Source organism: Puma concolor, chromosome D1 (genome assembly GCF_028749965.1).
Source record: "Puma concolor isolate L17-30 chromosome D1, mPumCon1.1.hap2, whole genome shotgun sequence".
In the NCBI taxonomy this organism is placed as follows: Eukaryota; Metazoa; Chordata; class Mammalia; order Carnivora; family Felidae; genus Puma; species Puma concolor.
This window is the reverse complement of record NC_141676.1, coordinates 58,572,969-58,592,439: the sequence shown is the minus strand read 5'-3', so window position 1 is coordinate 58,592,439 and position 19,471 is coordinate 58,572,969. Positions and strand designations below refer to the sequence as shown.

Here is a 19,471-nt window from a genome sequence, read left to right as displayed (position 1 = left end):
GGTGGGGAAACCCCCACTGATTTTTTTCTCTCTGCATCCTCCTGCCACTTGGTCCCAGACATATGTAATAATGAGAAGCATACAGCAGAATAGAGTTATTTGAAGCCCAGGTCTTTGGCCAGAGAACCAAAAAGGGAAGTAGCAGTAGGCTGTAAACTATCAGAGAGATTGTAGAGAGGGCGAAGCTCGAGAGATCAACCCCATAATTCCTGTACTCACCCCTTAGCTCTGCAGGCATGGATCTGATGCTCAAGTACATACCATAGACCTAAGAACTGAGGTATGGGATAGACCACTGTCTGGGTCCAAATGTGGCACACAAATGGGACAAATCTGAATAGTATTGCAAAAACTGAAAACTGAACTGACATTGAACTCATGGCCGCAGAAGGCAGATCAGAACTTGTGGCTTGAATCCAACTGAGTTAATTACAAGCTACACAAAAATATTAGTATTTTCTATATCATTTAAATAAGATCTAGGGAGGAGCCAAGATGGTGGAACAGCATGGAAGCTTTTTGTGTGTCTCGCGTCCATGAAATACTGCCAGACCAACACTAAACCATCCTACACACCTAGAAAACTGATAGGAAAATTAACACAACAATCTGCACAACCTGAACCACAGAATTCAGCAGGTACGTGACACAAAGAGCTGAACTTGGGGAGCAAGAAGCCCTGAAAGGTAGGGAACCCCTATTGTAGGCAGAGAGAGGATGGAGACTGGGGAGGGGGGGAACATACAGGAAAAACACCCCTCCCCAAAAGCAGCTGGAGAGAAAGTGGAAAATTGGAAACAGCCGCAGGGACTAAACTAAAAAGGGAGAAAGGAGAAAGGAGAGGGTTTAAATTCCATTAAGACTGTAAACAAGGGGAGCACAAAGGCTGCAACTCAGCAGCTCCATACCTGGCGGTGCTCTGGTGGGAAAGATGAATCCCCAGGAACAGAGTGGGATCCAGGAGGTTCTCGGGCCACACGGGAAAAAGCGGTTCCACTGCTGGAAGGACATTTGGTAGAGACTGTTGAAGCCACCTGGTCCCAGCAGACCCTGGAAGGCAGCCACATTCGCTGGTGCTGGGGCAAGGTTGTTGAAGGTGAAGCCTGGTGCCAGATGTGTGTTGCAATTTTCCATGGACCCTGAAACGCTGCGGCTACACTGTCTCACAATCTTTTTCTGGGGCGGGCTGGCACCTGACCGCAGTCTCGGGGGACCAGCAGCACCCGGGTCCAGCAAGTGTTCCTGGGTGCAGCCGACATTAGGCCATTGCTCGGTAAGACCCTCCCGCAGAGGGGCAGAGCAGGTCAAAGCCGCAGTCCTTCAGAAGTAAGGGGCCGGGGGGAAAACAGCTGCATCTGAGACAAAACTTGGGAGAGAGATACTGCCTGGGGCCTGGTCACAGAGTGTGGAAAAGCGGGAAGTAGATGAGAGCTGAAGACGGAGGACCAGTGCGCGATTGCTGATCCGGGAGAACAGACTGGGTGGCCGGGTGGCGCCATTTTTCACCACTCCCGCACATGCTCATGCGCACCGACAAGCACCGCAACAATCCACCCCAGTAGGCTAGCAGCGCCATCTAGTGGAGAGTGGAGCTGTTACAGCGGACCCTGCCCAATTGGGCCAACTTCGCTATTCAAGAGCACAAACCTCACCACTGGCTTAATTTATGGACTATAAAGAGCTACATGGACTGACCTCTAGGGGAAAACGAAGCAACTTCAGTCCTACTTCAATCTGTTAGCAGGTTCATCTATTCGATTTTTTTTTCTCTTTTTCCTTTTTCTCTTTTACAATTCTTTTCTTTTTCTTGAATATAGAAAGAAAAAACTCATTTTTATTTTTAATTTTTATTAAAAATATCTGTCTTTAATTTTTATTACTATACTTTTTACTTTTGTGTGAATTTTTTCAAATTCTACTTTACTTCCATCATTTTATTTTAGTCTACTTCAGTGTACTCACCTTTTCAAATTTTTAAACAATTTCCTTTTTTTTCTTTTTCTTTTTTTCTTTTTCATTTCTTTTCTTTTTCTTGAATGCAGAAAGAGAAAAACTTCATTTTTACTTTCAATTTTTTTCAAATATTTTTATTTAATTTTTATTAGTATATTTTTTGCTTTTATGGAATTTTTTTCAAATTCTATCTTACTCCCATTATTTTATTTCAGTCTACTACAGTGTATTCAATTTTTCAAATTTTCAAACGATTTCTTTTTTTTGTCTTTTTTCTTTTTTAAATCTTTTTTCTATTTTTCATTTCTTTTCTTTTTTCTTAAATACAGAAAATGAAAAAATTCGTATTTCTTTTTAATTTTTATTAAAAATATTTTTCTATAATTTTTTCTACTATATTCTCTACTTTTGTGTATTTTAGTCTACTTTAGTGTATTCATTTTTTTCAAATTCTCTAACGATTTCCTTTTTTTCTCTCCCCCCTCTTTTTTTGTTTTTTTGTTTCTCTAATCTGTCAAACCACTTTCTACACCCAGACCAAAACACACCTAGAATCTAGCATCATCTATTCGATTTTTGTGTGTGTTTTTTTTTAATTTTTAATTTTAATATTTTTTAATTTTAATTTTTTTAACTTCAATTTTTCTACCTCATTAATTCCTTTTCTCCCTTCAAAATGAGAAAACGAAGGAATTCACCCCAAAAGAAAGAGCACGAAGAAACGACAGCCAGGGATTTAACCAACACAGACACAAACAAGATGTCTGAACCAGAATTTAGAATCACGATAATAAGAATACTAGCTGGAGTCGAAAATATATTAGAATCCCTTTCTACAGAGATAAAAGAAGTAAAAAATAGCCAGAATGAAATTAAAAATGCTATAACTGAGCTGCGATCACGGATGGATGCAGCAGTAGCAAGGATGGACAAGGCAGAACAGAGAATCAGAGATATAGAGGACAAACGTATAGAGAATAACGAAGCAGAAAAAAAGAGGAAGATTAAGGCAAAAGAGCACAATTTAAAAATTAGAGAAATCAGTGACTCATCAAAAAGGAACAACATCAGAATCATAGGGGTCCCAGAGGAGGAAGAGAGAGAAATAGGAGTAGAAGGGTTTTGTGAGCAAATCATAGCAGAAAAGTTTCCTAACCTGAGGAAAGACACAGACATCAAAATCCAGGAAGCACAGAGGACTCCCATTAGATTCAACAAAAACCGACCATCAACAAGGCATATCATAGTCAAATTCACAAAATACTGAGGCAAGGGGAGAATCATGAAAGCAGCAAGGGAAAAAAAAGTCCCTAGCCTACAAGGGAAGACAGACCAGGTTTGCAGCAGACCTATCCACAGAAACTTGGCAGGCTAGAAAGGAGTGGCGGGATATATTCAGTGTGCTGAATCAGAAAAATATGCAGCCAAGAATTCTTTATCCAGCAAGGCTGTCATTCAAAATAGAAGGAGAGATAAAAAGTTTCCCAGACAAACAAAAATTAAAGGAGTTTGTGACCACTAAACCAGCCTTGCAAGAAATTTTAAGGGGGACTCTCTGAGGGGAGGAAAGATGAAAAAATATACATATAAATAAATACTAAAAGCAACAAAAGATTGGAAAGGACCAGAGAACACCACCAGAAACTCCAACTCTACAAGCATCATAATGGCAATAAATTCATATCTTTCAGTACTCACTCTAAACATCAGTGGACTCAATGCTCCAATCAAAAGACATAGGGTAACAGAATGGATAAGAAAACAAAATCCATCTATATGCTGTTTACAAGAGACCCACTTTAGACCTAAAGACACCTTCAGATTGAAAATAAGGGGATGGAGAACTATCTATCAAGCTAATAAGCTAATGGTCAACAAAAGAAAGTGGAGTAGCCATACTTATATCAGACAATCTAGACTTTAAAATAAAGACTGTATCAAGAGATGCAGAAGAGCATTATATCATAATCAAGGGGTCTATCCACCAAGAAGACCTAACAATTGTAAACATTTATGCGCCAAATGTGAAAGCACCCAAATATATAAATCAATTAATCACAAACATAAAGAAACTCATTGATAGTAATACCATAATAGTAGGAGACTTCAACACCCCACTCACAGCAATGGACAGATCATCTCATCAAAAAATCAACAAGGAAACAATGGCTTTGAATGACACACTAGACCAGATGGACTTAACAGATATATTCAGAACATTTCATTTTAAAGCAGCAGAATATACATTCTTCTCCAGTGCACATGGAACGTTCTCCAGAATAGACCATATTGGGACACAAATCAGCCCTAAGTAAGTACAAAAAGATCGAGATCATACCATGCATATTTTCAGACCACAATGCTATGAAACTTGAAATCAACCACAAGAAAAAATTTGGAAAGATAACAAATACTTGGAGACTAAAGAACATCCTACTAAAGAATGAATGCATTAACCAAGCAATTAAAGAAGAAATTAAAGAGTATATGGAAGTCAGTGAAAATGATAGCACCACAACCCAAAACCTCTGGGACGCAGCAAAGGTGGTCATAAGAGGAAAGTATATAGCAATCCAGGCCTTCCTAAAGAAGCAAGAAAGATCTCAGATACACAATCTAACCTTATGCCTTAAGGAGCTGGAAAAAGAACAGCAAATAAAACCCCAAACCAGCAGAAGACAGGAAATAATAAAGATTAGAGCAGAAATTAATGCTATCAAAACCAAAAAAAACTGTAGAACAGATCAATGAAACCAATGAAACTGGTTCTTTGAAAGAATTAACAAAATTGATAAACCACTAGCCAGTTTGATCAAGAAGAAAAAGGAAAGGACCCAAATAAATAAAATCAAGAATGAAAGAGGAGAAATCACAACCAACACAACGGAAATAAAAACAATAAAAAGAGAATATTGTGAGCAATTATATGCCAATAAAATGGGCAATCTGGGAGAAATGGACAAATTCCTAGAAATATATACACTACAAAAACTGAAACAGGAAGAAATAGAAAATTTGAACGGACCCATAACCACTAAGGAAATTGAATTAGTAATAAAAAATCTGCCAAAAAACAAGAGTCCAGGGCCAGATGGCTTTCCAGGGGAATTCTACCAAACATTTAAGGAAGAGTTAACACCTATTCTTTTGAAACTTCCAAAAAATAGAAATGGAAGGAAAACTTCCAAACTCTTTCTATGAAGTCCGCATTATCCTGATTCCAAAACCAGACAGAGACCCCACTAAAAAGGAGAACTATAGACCAATTTCCTTGATGAACATGGATGCAAAAATTCTTAAAAGATATTAGCCAACCGGATCCAACAATATATTAAAAAAAGTATTCACCACGACCAAGTGGGATTTATACCTGGGATGCAGGGCTGGTTCAATATCCGCAAAACAATTAACGTGATTCATCACATCAATAAAAGAAAGGACAAGAACCATATGATCCTCCCAATAGATGCAGAGAAAGCATTTGACAAAATACAGCATCCTTTCTTGATAAAATCCTCAAGAAAGTAGGGATAGAAGGAGCATACCTCGAGATCATAAAAGCCATATATGAATGACACAATGCTAATATCATCCTCAATGGGGAAAAACTGAGAGCTTTCCCCTAAGGTCAAGAACAAGACAGGGATGTCCACTCTCACCACTGTTATTCAACATAGTATTGCAAGTCTTAGCCTCTGCAATCAGACAACACAAAGAAATAAAAGGCATCCAAATCAGCCAGGAGGAGGTCAAACTTTCACTCTTCGCAGATGACATGATACTCTATATGGAAAACCCAAAAGATTCCACCAAAAAACTGCTAGAATTGATTCATGAATTCAGCAAAGTTGCAGGATATAAAATCAATGCACAGAAATTGGTTGCATTCCTATATACCAACAATGAAGTAACAACAGAAAGAGAAATCAAGGAATCGATCCCATTTACAGTTGCACCAAAAACCATAAAATACCTAGGAATAAAACTAACCAAAGAGGTGAAAAATCTGTACACTGAAAACTATAGAAAGCTTATGAAAGAAATTGAAGAAGACACAAAGAAATGGAAAGAGATTCCATGCTCCTGGATAGGAAGAACAAATATTGTTAAAATGTCGATACTACCCAAAGCAATCTACATATTCAACGCAATCCCTATCAAAGTAACACCAGCATTCTTCACAGAGCTAGAACAAAGAATCCTAAATTTTGTATGGAACCAGAAGAGACCCCGAATAGCCAAAGCAATCTTGAAAAAGAAAACCAAAGCAGGAGGCATCTCAATCCCAGACTTCAAGCTATACTACAAAGCTGTAATCATCAAGACAGTATGGTACTGGCACAAAAACAGACACTCAGATCAATGGAATGTACCCACAAACGTATGGGCAACTAATCTTTGACAAAGCAGGAAAGAATATCCAGTGGAATAAAGACAGTCTCTTCTGCAAGTGGTGCTGGGAAAACTGGACAGCGACATGCAGAAGAATGAACCTGGACCACTTTCTTACACCATACACAAAAATAAACTCAAAGTGGATCAAAGACCTCAATGTAAGACAGGAAGCCATCAAAATCCTCGAGGAGAAAGCAGGCAAAAACCTCTTTGACCTTGGCCGCAGCAGCTTCTTACTCAACACGTCTCCGGAGGCAAGGGAAACAAAAGCAAAAATGAACTACTGGGACCTCACCAAAATAAAAAGCTTCTTCACAGTGAAGGAAACAATCTGCAAAACTAAAAGGCAACCGACAGAATGGGAGAAGATATTTGCAAATGACATTTCAGATATAGAGTTAGTATCCAAAATCTACAAGGAACTTATCAAACTCAATATCCAAAAAACAAAGAATTCAGTGAAGAAATGGACAAAAGACATGAATAGACACTTCTCCAAAGAAGACATCCAGATGGCCAACCAACACATGAAAAAATGCTCAACATCCCTCAGCATCAGGGATACAAATCAAAACCACAAGGAGATACCACCTCACACCTGTCAGAATGGCTAACATAACAAGTCAGGCAACAACAGATGTTGGCAAGGATGTGGAGAAAGAGGATCTCTTTTGCACTGCTCGTGGGAATGCAAGCTGGTGCAGCCACTCTGGAAAACAGTATGGAGGTTCCTCAAAAAACTAAAAATAGGGGCACCTGGGTGGCTCAGTCGGTTGGGCGTCTGACTTTGGCTCAGGTCACGATCTCACGGTCCGTGAGTTCGAGCCCCGCATCAGGCTCTGTGCTGACAGCTCAGAGCCTGGAGCCTGTTTCAGATTCTGTGTCTCCCTCTCTCTCTGCCCCTCCCCTGTTCATGCTCTGTCTCTCTCTGTCTCAAAAATAAATAAACGTTAAAAAAAATTAAAAAAAACTAAAAATAGAACTACTCTATGACCCAGCAATTGCACTAGTAGGCATTTATCCAAGGGATACAGGTGTGCTGTTTCGAAGGGACACATGCACCCCATGTTTATAGTAGCACTATCAACAATAGCCAAAGTATGGAAAGAGCCCAAATGTCCATTGTGGATGAATGGATAAAGAAGATGTGGTATATATACTCAATGGAGTATTACTTGGCAATCAAAAAGAATGAAATCTTGCCTTTTGCAACTATGTGGATGGAACTGTAGGGTATTATGCTAAGTGAAATTAGTCAGTCAGAGAAAGACAAAAATCATATGACTTCACTCATATGAGGACTTTAAGAGACAAAAGAGATGAACATAAGGGAAGGGAAACAAAAATAATATAAAAACAGGGAGAGGGACAAAACAAAAGAGACTCCTAAATATGGAGAACAAACTGAGGGTTGCTGGAGGGGTTGTGGGAGGGGGGATGGGCTAAATGGATAAGGGGCATTTAGGAATCTACTCCTGAAAGCATTGCTTCACTATATACTAACTAATTTGGATGTAAATTTTAAAAAATAAAAAATAAAGTTAAATTACAAATAAATAAATAAGATCTAGACACTTATATACTCAAAATATGTAGCATTTAATCCAAAATTACTCTGCATATGAAGAACTAGGAAAATCTCAAGTGTGAGAGAAGGCAACCAACAGACATCCAGAAAGAGATTAACACAAATGTTGAAAATTGTCAAAGACGCAGGGTGCCTGGGTGGCTAAGTAGGCTAAATGTCCAACACTTGGTTTTAGCTCAGGTCATGATCTTACAGTTCGTGAGATAGAGCCCTGACTCGGGCTCTACACTGACAGCACTGAGCTTGCTTGAGATTCTCTCTCTCCTTCTCTCTCTCTGCCCCTCCCCTGCTCACACGTGGTCTCTCTCTCTCTCTCTCTCTCTCAAAATAAATAAATAAACTTAAAAACAAAAACAACAAAAAAAGAAAATTGTTGAAGATTCATAAAGTGCTCTAAGAAGTAAGGATGAACACTCTTTAAATGAATGTAAAGGTAGGAACTATCAAAGAAATAGAAGATATAAAGAGAAACTCAATGGAAATGTTACAATTGAAAGTAAAATAGCAAAAGGAAAAAACTCATTGATGGACTCAATAGCTGAATAGAAATGACAGCAAAGAATCAGTGAACTTGAAGATAGGTCCATAGAATTTATTTAATCTGAACAACAAAGAAAAAGTGTTTTCTTTAAATTGTTTTTATTTTATTTTTGAGAGAGAGAGAGAGAGACAGACAGAGTGCAAGCAGGGGAGGGGCAAAGAGCGAGAGAGGGAGACACAGAATCCAAAGCAAGCTCCAAGCTCTGAGCTGTCAGCACATGGGGCTCAAACTCATGAACTGTGAGATCATGACCTGAACCAAGGTCAGTTGCTTAACCAACTGAGCCACCCAGGCACCCTGAGAAAAAGTGTTTTTAAAAAATGAGCAGAGCCTGAGGATCTATGAGGCAGTATCTAATTCATGTCATTAAAATTCCAAAAGAGTTTGTAAAAGTATTTCAAGAAATAATATATGAACATTTCCCAAATTTGACAAAAGACATAGGTCTACATATCTGAGAAGTTCAGTGAACCCTAAACAAGGACCTAGTGAGGTGATGGACTAGAGACCCAGCCATTCACGCCTGTTGTGAGACAGCTCTGAAAGGAGATAGTAGCTGCAGCCTCCCTGCCTCTTTTTTTTAGAAAAAAAATTTTAATGTTTTTATTTATTTTTGAGAGAGAGACAGAGCACAAACAGTGGAGGAGCAGAGAGCAGAGAGACACAGAATCCCAAGCAGGCTCCAGGCTCTGAACTGTCAGCACAGAGCCTGACGCAGGGCTTGAACTCTTGAACAGCGAGATCATGACCTGGGCCAAAGTCGGAGAGGAAGTCAGTGGGACACCTAACAGACTGAGCCACCCAGGCACCCCCACTCCTGTCACTTTGATCAAAGCTTTGTCAGGCCTCTTTGACTCTTCCTGTGCCCTTCCCTCCTTCCTCTCCCCTTCACAGATGTTGATCTGTAATAAATATCCTGTACCCCAAACTCTGTCTCAGCATCTGCTTCTGGGTGCTGCAACATCAGCGCAAACAGCGTAAGTATAGAGCAGAGACGTGAACCCAGGTATGTGGATTCAGATTCCATGTTCTTAGTGCCTACCAGAGGCAGTTTGCCATAAAACCTAAGCTTCAAGGCCCCTAATGTGCACAAACCCTTTCAGAGGCCCTCGGGTTGGGGGGATGAGGGAGCCTAGCAATGTCTTCACATTGCTATATGAATTTTTTTTTTAATTTTTAAAATATTTATTTATTTTTGAGACAGGGAGAGACAGAGCATGAATGGGGGAGGGTCAGAGAGAGAGGGAGACACAGAATCCGAAACAGGCTCCAGGCTCCGAACTGTCAGCACAGAGCCTGACACGGGGCTCGAACTCACGGACCGCGAGATCATGACCTGAGCTGAAGTCGGATGCTTAACCGACTGAGCCACCCAGGTGCCCCGCTATATGAATTTTTAAAATTTGCCAAAGAAAACTATTTTAACCACAATTGGTAAAGTTGTTTCTTTCTCCTCTGACTTCCTCTCCATTACACTTTCCCTCCTAACACTTCTCTTCATGGTAAGAATGATGAAATGGCCATGGACCTTTGTTTGCAACTGAGTAGCCATCTTGGCCTGTTTTCTGCCCATAGAAGATAGGGGGTATTGGTAGGCAGAATAATGGCTCCCTAAAGATGTCCATGCCCTAGTTCCCCAAATCTGAGCCTTTTGGGGTGTGATTAAGGATCTTGAGATGGGGAGATTATACTGAATTAATCTTGGTGAGCCTGATGTAATCACAAAGGTCCTTAAAAGAATCAGAGAGGGAGATGCGACAGTAGAAGCAAAGTCAAATAGAGATTTAAACATGTTACATTGGTTTTGAGGAAGAAGGAAGGGGCTACAAATAAAGAAATGCAGGCAGTCCATAGAAACTGGGAAAAGCAAGGAATAGATTCTCCTGCCAGAACCTCCAGAAGAAACAGCCCTGCTGACACCTTGATTTCAGCCCAGTGAAACCCATGTCAGACTTTTGAACTCCAGAAATGTAAGATAATAAATTTGAGTTTTTCCAAGTCACTAAGTTTGAGGTAATTTGTTACAGCAGCAATAGGAAATGGGTACAGGGGTCCAAAGGCATCTTTTTAAATTTCTTTCCTTCCTCCCTCCCTCCCTATCTTCCTTCCTTCCTTCCTTCCTTCCTTCCTTCCTTCCTTCCTTCCTTCCTTCCTTCCTTCCTTCCTTCCCTTTCCTACCTCTCTCCCTCTCTCTTTCTCTCTCTCTCCCCCTCCCTCCCTCCTTCCTTCTTTTTTCTCCCTCCCTCTTTCTTTTTTCCTTCCTCCCCCCCTCCCTCTTTCTTTTTCTGTTCCTTCCTTCCTTTCTTCCGTCCTCTTTCTTTCTTTCTTTCTTTCTTTCTTTCTTTCTTTCTTTCTTTCTTTCTTTCTTTCTGTCTTTCTTTCTGTCTTTCTTTCTGTCTTTCTCTTTACCCCAATCTGGCAGTACTTCTTCTGATAAAATTATCTTAAAACTTTTTAAAAGTTTGTTTGCTTATTTATTTAGGTAATCTCTACATTCAACATGGGGCTTTGAGCTCATGAACCTGAGGTCAAGGAAGTCACATGCTTCACTGACTGAGCCAGTCAAATGCCTCTTATCTGAAAACTCTTGGTGATTTCCTATAAATCTTATTGGAATCCACTCCTTTAGACAAAAGCCACATCTGTTTTTCTTTCCAGGCCTTTCTCTCACTTGTCTGAGAGTCAGGATGCTGTGGTACAACAGTCTTAAGATTCTTAGAAACATTTTTGCCTGGTTGAAATAGTCTGCTTTATAGGGGACACTCAAGGCTCTTAGAGGCTCTCTTGTTTACCAGAGAGAATCTAAATGAAATGCCCTTTCTTTGAAGGTCTGCTAGGCATGCCCTTAAATCTTCCTAAAGTCTCAACAAAGAGTCTTTAAAACCATACTTTTGAAAGCTTTTCCTTGAGGTCATGTTTTACTTGTAGTGCCCCGGGCTTGTTCTTTACCCTGCATCACTCCTTTGTTTGAGAAATTTTAGATCCTTGGATAGACAGTTAGACCTTCTATATTTCCTCTAAATTTGGCTTAGAAACTGAGCCATTCCTTGTGTGTTTTTTGTATTTTATTGTAGTCTGTCAGAAGAAGCCAGTTGGCACTTTCATCATTCTGCCTGGAGACTTCATTAGCCAGATTCACAATGTAGTTATTAGAATGTCTTCTGTTTTCACATTGCCTGCAGGACAAGCTTCATTAACTGTTCTTCCAGTACAGAACAGCACTCAAGTGCCCTTTTCTCCAGGCTGTTTTCCTTCCTGTCCTTCGATCCCTCATCAACAGTCTCCTGGAGGCCCTTCCAGAGTTTGCTAACAGTCTTTATGAGGGCCTTCAAGACTTTGCTAAAGCCAATGACACATGGTTTAAGTTAAGCTCCATCTTTATTCCCTCACTCAGAGACTGGATGCAGGCTTCCCAAGGAAGTTTGGAAATGGCTTGAGGTAAGGTTGCTCTCTGCTGCAGGACAGACCCCAAGGAGCTGACTACTAGAGACTCTTCTGACTACACTCTCTGGAGCTGTGCATCAAATCCTCCCTTGAAAAGGGATCTGGATGATGCATCTCTGTGTCTTCCGTGAGCAGTGCTATGCTGGAGCTGGCTCAAACCTCCTCATGGGAGCCAGTTGTTAACTCTTTACTGTGTTCAGTGACGTCATCTCAGTGCCTTGAAAGTGGCCATTGTGGGAGTTTCCACCACAGAAGTTAGCAAATGTCACACATCGGGACTTTTATTGTCCTGGGGAGCCGGTTTACCAGCACACCTCTGAACTAGTCTATACATAATTAACACTGGGTAAGTTATTTATCCTCTCTGTGCCTCAATCTTATTTGTAAAATGGGACTAATAATCCTCCCTATGCCATAGAGTCAGTATGAGAATTAAATGAGCTAAGACATGCAAAATGCTTGGACAGTGCCTAGCACACAGGAAGCACTCAGTAAGTATTAACTATTATTTTTACTCTTGCTGTTGTTATTGCTGTTATTGCCACCTTAAAACTTCCAGTAGATTTTCATAAAGGATAGGCTAACTTTCTTAGTATGTCATGCAATGCAATATAACCTGACAGTTCCAACCACAAGGAACTTTTCATCATTTCTGGAACTCAGACTATGTTTCCATCTCCAAACGTTGGTACATATAGGTACCTTCTGCAAGGAAAGCCCATCCGTCACTTGCCTGTCATCTTCCAGACAATTTCTTTTCATCCTTTTGGACCTGCACACATTGCCTCCTCTGGGAAGCCCTCACCACCACCTATGCATGGCAGGGACTCCCTCCTCAGTGTTGCCCTTGCTCATTGCACAGCCCTCCATTATCCTGATAGCGCTTTATTGTGGTTACTTGTTTATGTCTGTTTCCCCTTGTGAGTCCAGGGTTGGATGTGCTGTTTCTCTGGGTCCTCAGCACAGTAATAGAGGTGCTGAATATTTGTTGAATGAATGAACATTGCCTGGAAAGGTGAGGAAAAGAGTAAGTAGCCTACTAGGATATAATAATAATAATAATAATAATAATAATAATAATAATAATATTTTTGTTTGCTTAAGTAGCCATAGGTATATGGTATGGAGCAATAACCCAGGACCCCAGCGTTTTAGGTGTGATGGGTCCTAGATTTGTCACACCGTGACCCTGATCGCCTTCACCCTCTTTACCAGAGTTCTCTGCCTGTCTTTCATGATGGCTCAGATTGTCAGGTCTTCCGTGAAGTGTTTCTTCCTTCCCTCTGCTCTCCCACAGCTCTTCACCCACATCGTCATTACCAACCACATCATTCACTCTCCTGGATTTCCCCTTAAGAATCCAGCGGTGTTTCTGCATTTCCACCCTCCATGTAGAGGGGTGAATACTCGGGGGATGGCGTTGTTCAGCCACAGACCCTGCCTCTGTTTCCCCTGAGTGTGAACGGGCCACAGCGGAAACCCTTCCCGGGCCCGCGTCTTAGCGCGCGGACACGGAGGGCGCAGCAGCCCCCACGCAGGCGGAGGAACCAGGCGGCAGGCGGGTGGGAGATAGAGAGAGACGGCAAGGCGTCAGAGCAAAGGAGGGGAGGGGAGGCCCGAGGCGGGGCTGCCGGGCAGGAGAGCGGCCGGGCGGGGCCGAGAGGCGGGCCGGGCGGGAGCGGCGCGCGCCAGGGGCCTGGCGGGACCGTCCGAGGGGACGCGCGCGAGCGCCGGGATGGGCCCCGCGGCGCGGCTGGCGGCGCTGCTGGCTGTCCTGGCGCTCCGGGCAGGTGACCCGACGGGAGCCGCGGTGCGGGGGGACACGTTCTCGGCGCTGACCAGCGTTGCGCGCGCCCTGGCGCCCGAGCGCCGGCTGCTGGGACTGCTGCGGCGCTACCTGCGCGGGGAGGAGGCGCGGCTGCGGGACCTGACCAGGTGAGGGCACGGGTTTGGGGCGGGAGGGAGCCCCAGGGGCGCCGCAGTCGGGGAGACTGAGTCAGAGGGCCAGACCGAGACACCCTGCTCTACGGTGGCGGGCGACTCGGTCTCGTTGTCCCTCTGCGTGGGACCTCAGACTCGATTTGAGACTGGGTAAGAGCCTCGCTAGACTGTGAGACTGAGACACCGTGGCCCAGTGTGACGGTCAGGTCCAGTGTGCGGGACCCCGAGATAGCCCCGAGGTGTGGCCCGAAGCATGAGGTCGTGGTGAAACAGATTGAGTGGGACCCCAGGGACGCTGTGTCACACGGAGTGGAGTCTCGGACTCCGTTGCGCGCGCGCGCGCGCGCACACACACACACACACACACACACCACACACACACACATACTAGCACCCCAGAGCCATCCTCACACAGCCAAGTTGATAGCTGTGCAAAAGTGTAGTGGGGTGACTCGGGCTGAGGAGGAAGGACCTCACAAGGCACTGTGTCCAGCTGTGTGGGGCCCCAGGCTCTGTGTCACAGAGACACAGCAAAACTACAAGAGTGAGAGAGAGAAGATACTGTGAGGCTGTAGCCGTGTGTGGTGGCCACGTGACCCAGAGGACTAGTGTTTAGTATGAAGTGACTCTCAGTGACCGTGTATGAGATTTACTTGCCTCTGGGACTGCGTGGGCAGCCGCTATGGATATCTCTGTGTCTCTAATGAATGCTGCTTGTACAGCTCACTATATGACTAATGCTTCATGTTCATTAACTCATTCAACACACACGTTTGAGTGCCTGTTGTAAGCCAGGCACTGCTCCAGGCAGTGGGGATAAAATGGTGAACAAGACCCAACGCTGACCTCAAGGAGCTTGGAGTCCATAGCATTTGTCTCCTTTGCTTCAACTCTCCCTTCTCTCCCCATATATAAGAGCTCTCCAAATTCTAAATACAAGGGGCGCCTGGGTGGCTCAGTCGGTTGGGCGTCTGACTTATGGCTCAGGTCATGATCTCGCGATTCATGAGTTCGAGCCCCGCATCAGGCTCTGTGCTGACAGCTCAGAGCCTGGAGCCTGTTTCAGATTCTGTGTCTCCCTCTCTCTCTGCCCCTCCCCTGCCCCTGCTCCTGCTCTGTCTCTCTCTGTTTCAAAAATAAATAAAATTTAAAAAAATTAAAAAAAAACATTAAATTCTAAATACAATTCTAAATACAAGGTAACTGACATTTGATATGTGTATCTTGACATCAAGAAAACACTGGGGAGGAGGGAGTGCCAGGGTGGTTCAGTCACTTAAGCGTCTGACTCTTGATTTCCACTCAGGTCATTATCTTGCGGTTTGTGAGTTCAAGCCCCGCATAGGGCTGTGTGCTGACAGCTCAGAGCCTGGAGCCTGCTTCAGATTCTGTGTCTCCCTCTCTCTCTGCGCCTCCCCTCCCCCGCTCATGCTCTGTCTCTCTCTCAAAAAATAAATATGAAAAAAATAAAAAAAAAAAACACTGGAGGAAAAACATACTTGATACTAGAGGATTATGGGTATAGCACACACAAGCAAATGCTCAGCTGTACTGTTTTGCTATGAAATCAACACACTCTAGTGCTACACACTGGCATAATATACTATATAGACTGGAATACAGGTACTGTAATCATGTATTGACTGTCAGTGTCAAACTCTGAAAGATGAATGATTGTATTATGGTACCATGTGTTGGAATAGGTGTTATGCCTTCTCTGCTTGGGACATTAAGAAGTCTACAGCAGTGGTGTAACCACATTGCTAACTGAATATATTAATACAGCTCTACATCATCTGACTCTCTGCTGAGCCGAGACAACAGAGAGCTGTCTCACAATGTGCTGCTGATAAAACTGAGTTGAGTGTATGTGATAGTAATACCGATTCTGGGGCACATGGGAAGAAGGTGTGTGGGGACGCTATGGCTGTGTAAGAGAGCCTGGGTCGGAGAGAATCAGTTTGTTATGGAAGTGTGTGTGAAAGATCTTGTTTGTTACTCAGTAGTGACTGAATGATGATGTAAGTTGGTATGTGCTTTTAAGTATGTAGCTTGCATATAAGTTAATGCATGTTTAAATTTACTATTAGTTTGATGGGGCGCCTGGGTGGCGCAGTCAGTTAAGCGGCCGACTTCAGCCAGGTCACGATCTCGCGGTCCGTGAGTTCGAGCCCCGCGTCGGGCTCTGGGCTGGTGGCTCGGAGCCTGGAGCCTGTTTCCGATTCTGTGTCTCCCTCTCTCTCTGCCCCTCCCCCGTTCATGCTCTGTCTCTCTCTGTCCCAAAAAAATAAATAAACGTTAAAAAAAAAAATTAAAAAAAAAAAATAAAATAAAATAAATTTACTATTAGTTTGAAAGAGTATGAATACACACACATGTACACACACAAAATGTATGTATTCTAACAATAAAGATATTTTCTTTTTTTTACCACTTTACCTTTTTTTAATTTACATCTAAGTTTGTTAGCATATAGTGCAACAGTGATTTCAGGAGTAGATTCCTTAGTACCCCTTACCCATTTAGCCCATCCCCCCTCCCACAACCCCTCTAATAACCCTCTGTTTGTTCTCCATATGTAAGAGTCTCTTATGTTTTGTCCCCCTCCCTGTTTTTATAGTACGTTTTGCTTCCCTTCCCTTATGTTCATTATATTATTTTTTGCTTCCCTTCCCTTATGTTCATCTGTTTTGTATCTTAAAGTCCTCATATGAGTGAAGTCATATGATATTTGTCTTTCTCTGACTGACTAATTTCACTTAGCATAATACCCTCTGTCTAGTTCCATCCACGTAGTTGCAAATGGCAAGATTTCATTCTTTTTGATTGCCGAGTAATACTCCATTTTATATATATACCACATCTTCTTTATCCATTCATCCACAATGGACATTTGGGCTCTTTCCATACTTTGGCTGTTGTTGATAGTGCTGCTATAAACATTGGGGTGCATGTGCCCCTTCAAAATGGCATACCTGTATCCCCTTAGGTAGATAACTAGTAGTGCAATTGCTGGGTTGTAGGGTAGTTCTATTTTTAATTTTTTGAGGAACCTTCATACTGTTTTCCAGAGTGTCTGCACCAGTTTGCATTCCCACCAGCAGTGCAAAAGAGATCCTCTTTCTCGGCATCCTCGCCAACATCTGTTGTTGCCTGACTTATTAATGTTAGCCATTCTGACACGTGTAAGGTGGTATCTCATTGTGGTTTTGATTTGTATTTCCCTGATGATGAGTGATGTGGAGCATTTTTTCATGTGTCTGTTGGCCATCTGGATGTCTTCTTTGGAGAAGTGTCTATTCATGTCTAAAAAATGATATTTTCAATAATTCTTGTCACTCTTCAGAGTTGCGATTAAGTTTATTTATTCGTTTTGAGAGAGAGAGAGTGTGGGGGGTGCAGAGAGAAAGGGAGAGAGAGAGAGAATTCCAAGCAGGCTCCCCACTGTCAGCACAGAGCCCCATGCGGGGCTCAAACTCACAAATCACGAGATCAGGACCTGAGGCAAAATCAAGAGTCAGATGCTTCACCAGCTGAACCATCCAGGTGCCCCTGGGTCTACTCTATAAAGCAAAATGTTTTAATTTTGTTCTCAGTCCACATGCATTGGAGTCTCGGTTTGTTGGTGGAAATAAAAGGCTCTTCTCTTTAATTTGAGATCCCAACATGCTCCCTGCTACCTACGTGCTCCTTCTCTTTATTTCGATGGCTCAGATAGAGATGGGGAGGTTAGAATCCTGATGCTGGGCCTCTCAGGGAACAGGTTCAGAACTGAGAGTTTGCAGTGCTGATCAAAGTGACTGGCAGAGGGGATGGGGGGCAGGGCTCTGATGCTGGTCTCCTTTACTGTATTATCACTATTGTCGTTGTTACAGCTTTGTCACAGAATACTAATCTCATTTGATTCTTACACACAGTGCTTTGAAATAGGTTTGTACTACTCTCTTAAACAAATGAGCCCAGATAATAAAAAAGAATCATGTAAATATGATAAGACTAAAATTTAGTACCTTATCCCAGATAGTAGGGTAGCAAATCCAGGACTAGGACCTAGTTTTTTTGATGGTTTCTTTCTATCGTGCCATGATGTCCTGACTGCTTGCTTTATCTGATGTGCCGGGACCCAGACCAAGCCCCATAACTCCTGAGGTTTTATGAGCAACTGGTGTACATAGTGGTTAAGAGTCTGGATTCAGGAATTTAACAGACCTCTGTTTGAATCCTTGGCTCTGACTTTGGGCAAGTTCCTTTACCTACATTCTGTAAAATGATGATAATGATAGTACCTACCCCACAGAGTTGTTGGAAGGATTAAGTACCACGTAAAGGTTATTTATCATTTTGCTTGGAATGTAGTAAATGCTTAACAAATGTTAGCTCCAACTGTATGATTTTTATTTTGAGACCGCCTGGTGAACCTAGACTCCACTTTTGGCTCTAAGCAGTAACTAAGATTGTGAGAGCCCAGATGATAAAAAAATCAGAAAAATTCTAGATCCTTTTCTCATATGACTTATGAGCATTTAATTTCACAAAGTTTAGCGTGGTATTTTACAGACTGTCTGTTCTTTAGTCAGTGCTTTAAAACTTAGTGAAATGTTTGCTTTTGAGAACAAGAATTTTGGCAGTTCTTGTTCATTTTCCTATACTCCCAATCTGGTGACCTAATGTAACTTGAGATGTTATTTCTAAGGGACTCAGTTGATATTCTTCTTTAAATTTCTGAATTTAGCAATAAAATATTTTTTGATGTTGAAACTACATCTTACCCCAAGTTAATGAAGCAAAAATTTTTACCAGTTATAGTATATATAATTATATACCGGTATAGTGTAAATACTAGTGTTATATATATAGATAACAGTTGTTGTAGTTTTTAAAAAACTACCAAGATTGGAAGAGTAAAATCAGCAGCAATAATTTTTCTGTTAGGAATTAAACATTCAGGATGTCTCAGAAGAACTGAGACAAAGTCATTTCTGAATTCCCAAGGAGAAACATACTGAATTAAAAAAGCTCATGTACTGCGGTTGGATAACCTATCCAGGCTATGTTTAATGCGGGATTGGATTGCGAATTTTATGTGCACATTCTTGAAGCAAAGGATCTGATTTTCCACTCTCAGCAACATTTGTTAAAGCAAAAAGCCATTTAGGAAACCTTGAGGTTTGAATTCAGCATCCAGTAACTCGGTCTCTGAAAACCAGCTATTTGCTCAAAGGCTGGGAATAAGGCCAACGTTTAGATTCCAAGCCAGTCTCAGATATCTGTTGATAGGTTTTTTTTTCTTTGTGTGACAGAAAAATGACGTATCTGAACATTGAATTGAATCATGTGGTGCAGTAGAGATCAAACCCCTGCCTTAAATAAACTGACACCGTAATACAAAGTGGGGTGTGAAGAGAACAAGGAGCTAGTGCTTTTGATGTGCTGGAGGACTTGGGGGAAATTTTCACCTCACTGCCTTCCTTCTTTCCTCTGATGCCTATTAAACGTTAGTCCTCAAGCACTAAGTGAAGAATCTATTCAGTTATGGAAAAGATGATGGAAAGAGAGAATAGAATGGTCGTGCCGAAAGAATCCATAGAGATCTTCTAGACTTGACCAGT

General features: G+C 42.0%; 1 protein-coding gene and 1 long non-coding RNA gene across 4 annotated transcripts in view; one reads left to right on the top strand and one right to left on the bottom strand.

Moving 5' to 3' along the window:
- Positions 1-1,870, bottom strand: part of LOC147576749 (uncharacterized) — a 39,050-nt gene extending 37,180 nt beyond the window's left edge. Inside the window, exon 1 of the long non-coding RNA XR_015241075.1 lies at positions 909-1,870. This is a non-coding gene — a long non-coding RNA (uncharacterized LOC147576749). The remainder of the gene's footprint in view (positions 1-908) is intronic.
- Positions 1,871-13,640: 11,770 nt separating this feature from the next.
- Positions 13,641-19,471, top strand: part of P4HA3 (prolyl 4-hydroxylase subunit alpha 3) — a 42,334-nt gene continuing 36,503 nt past the window's right edge. For 2 of the 3 annotated variants that reach the window (XM_086678295.1, XM_086678294.1), the window contains exon 1: positions 13,642-13,856. In XM_086678295.1, the coding sequence (XP_086534421.1) occupies positions 13,657-13,856 (200 nt within the window). In that variant the 5' untranslated portion in view covers positions 13,642-13,656. Of the gene's footprint in view, positions 13,857-19,471 lie in introns of all 3 variants that reach the window. The other variant, XR_015241074.1, reaches the window with a different exon arrangement.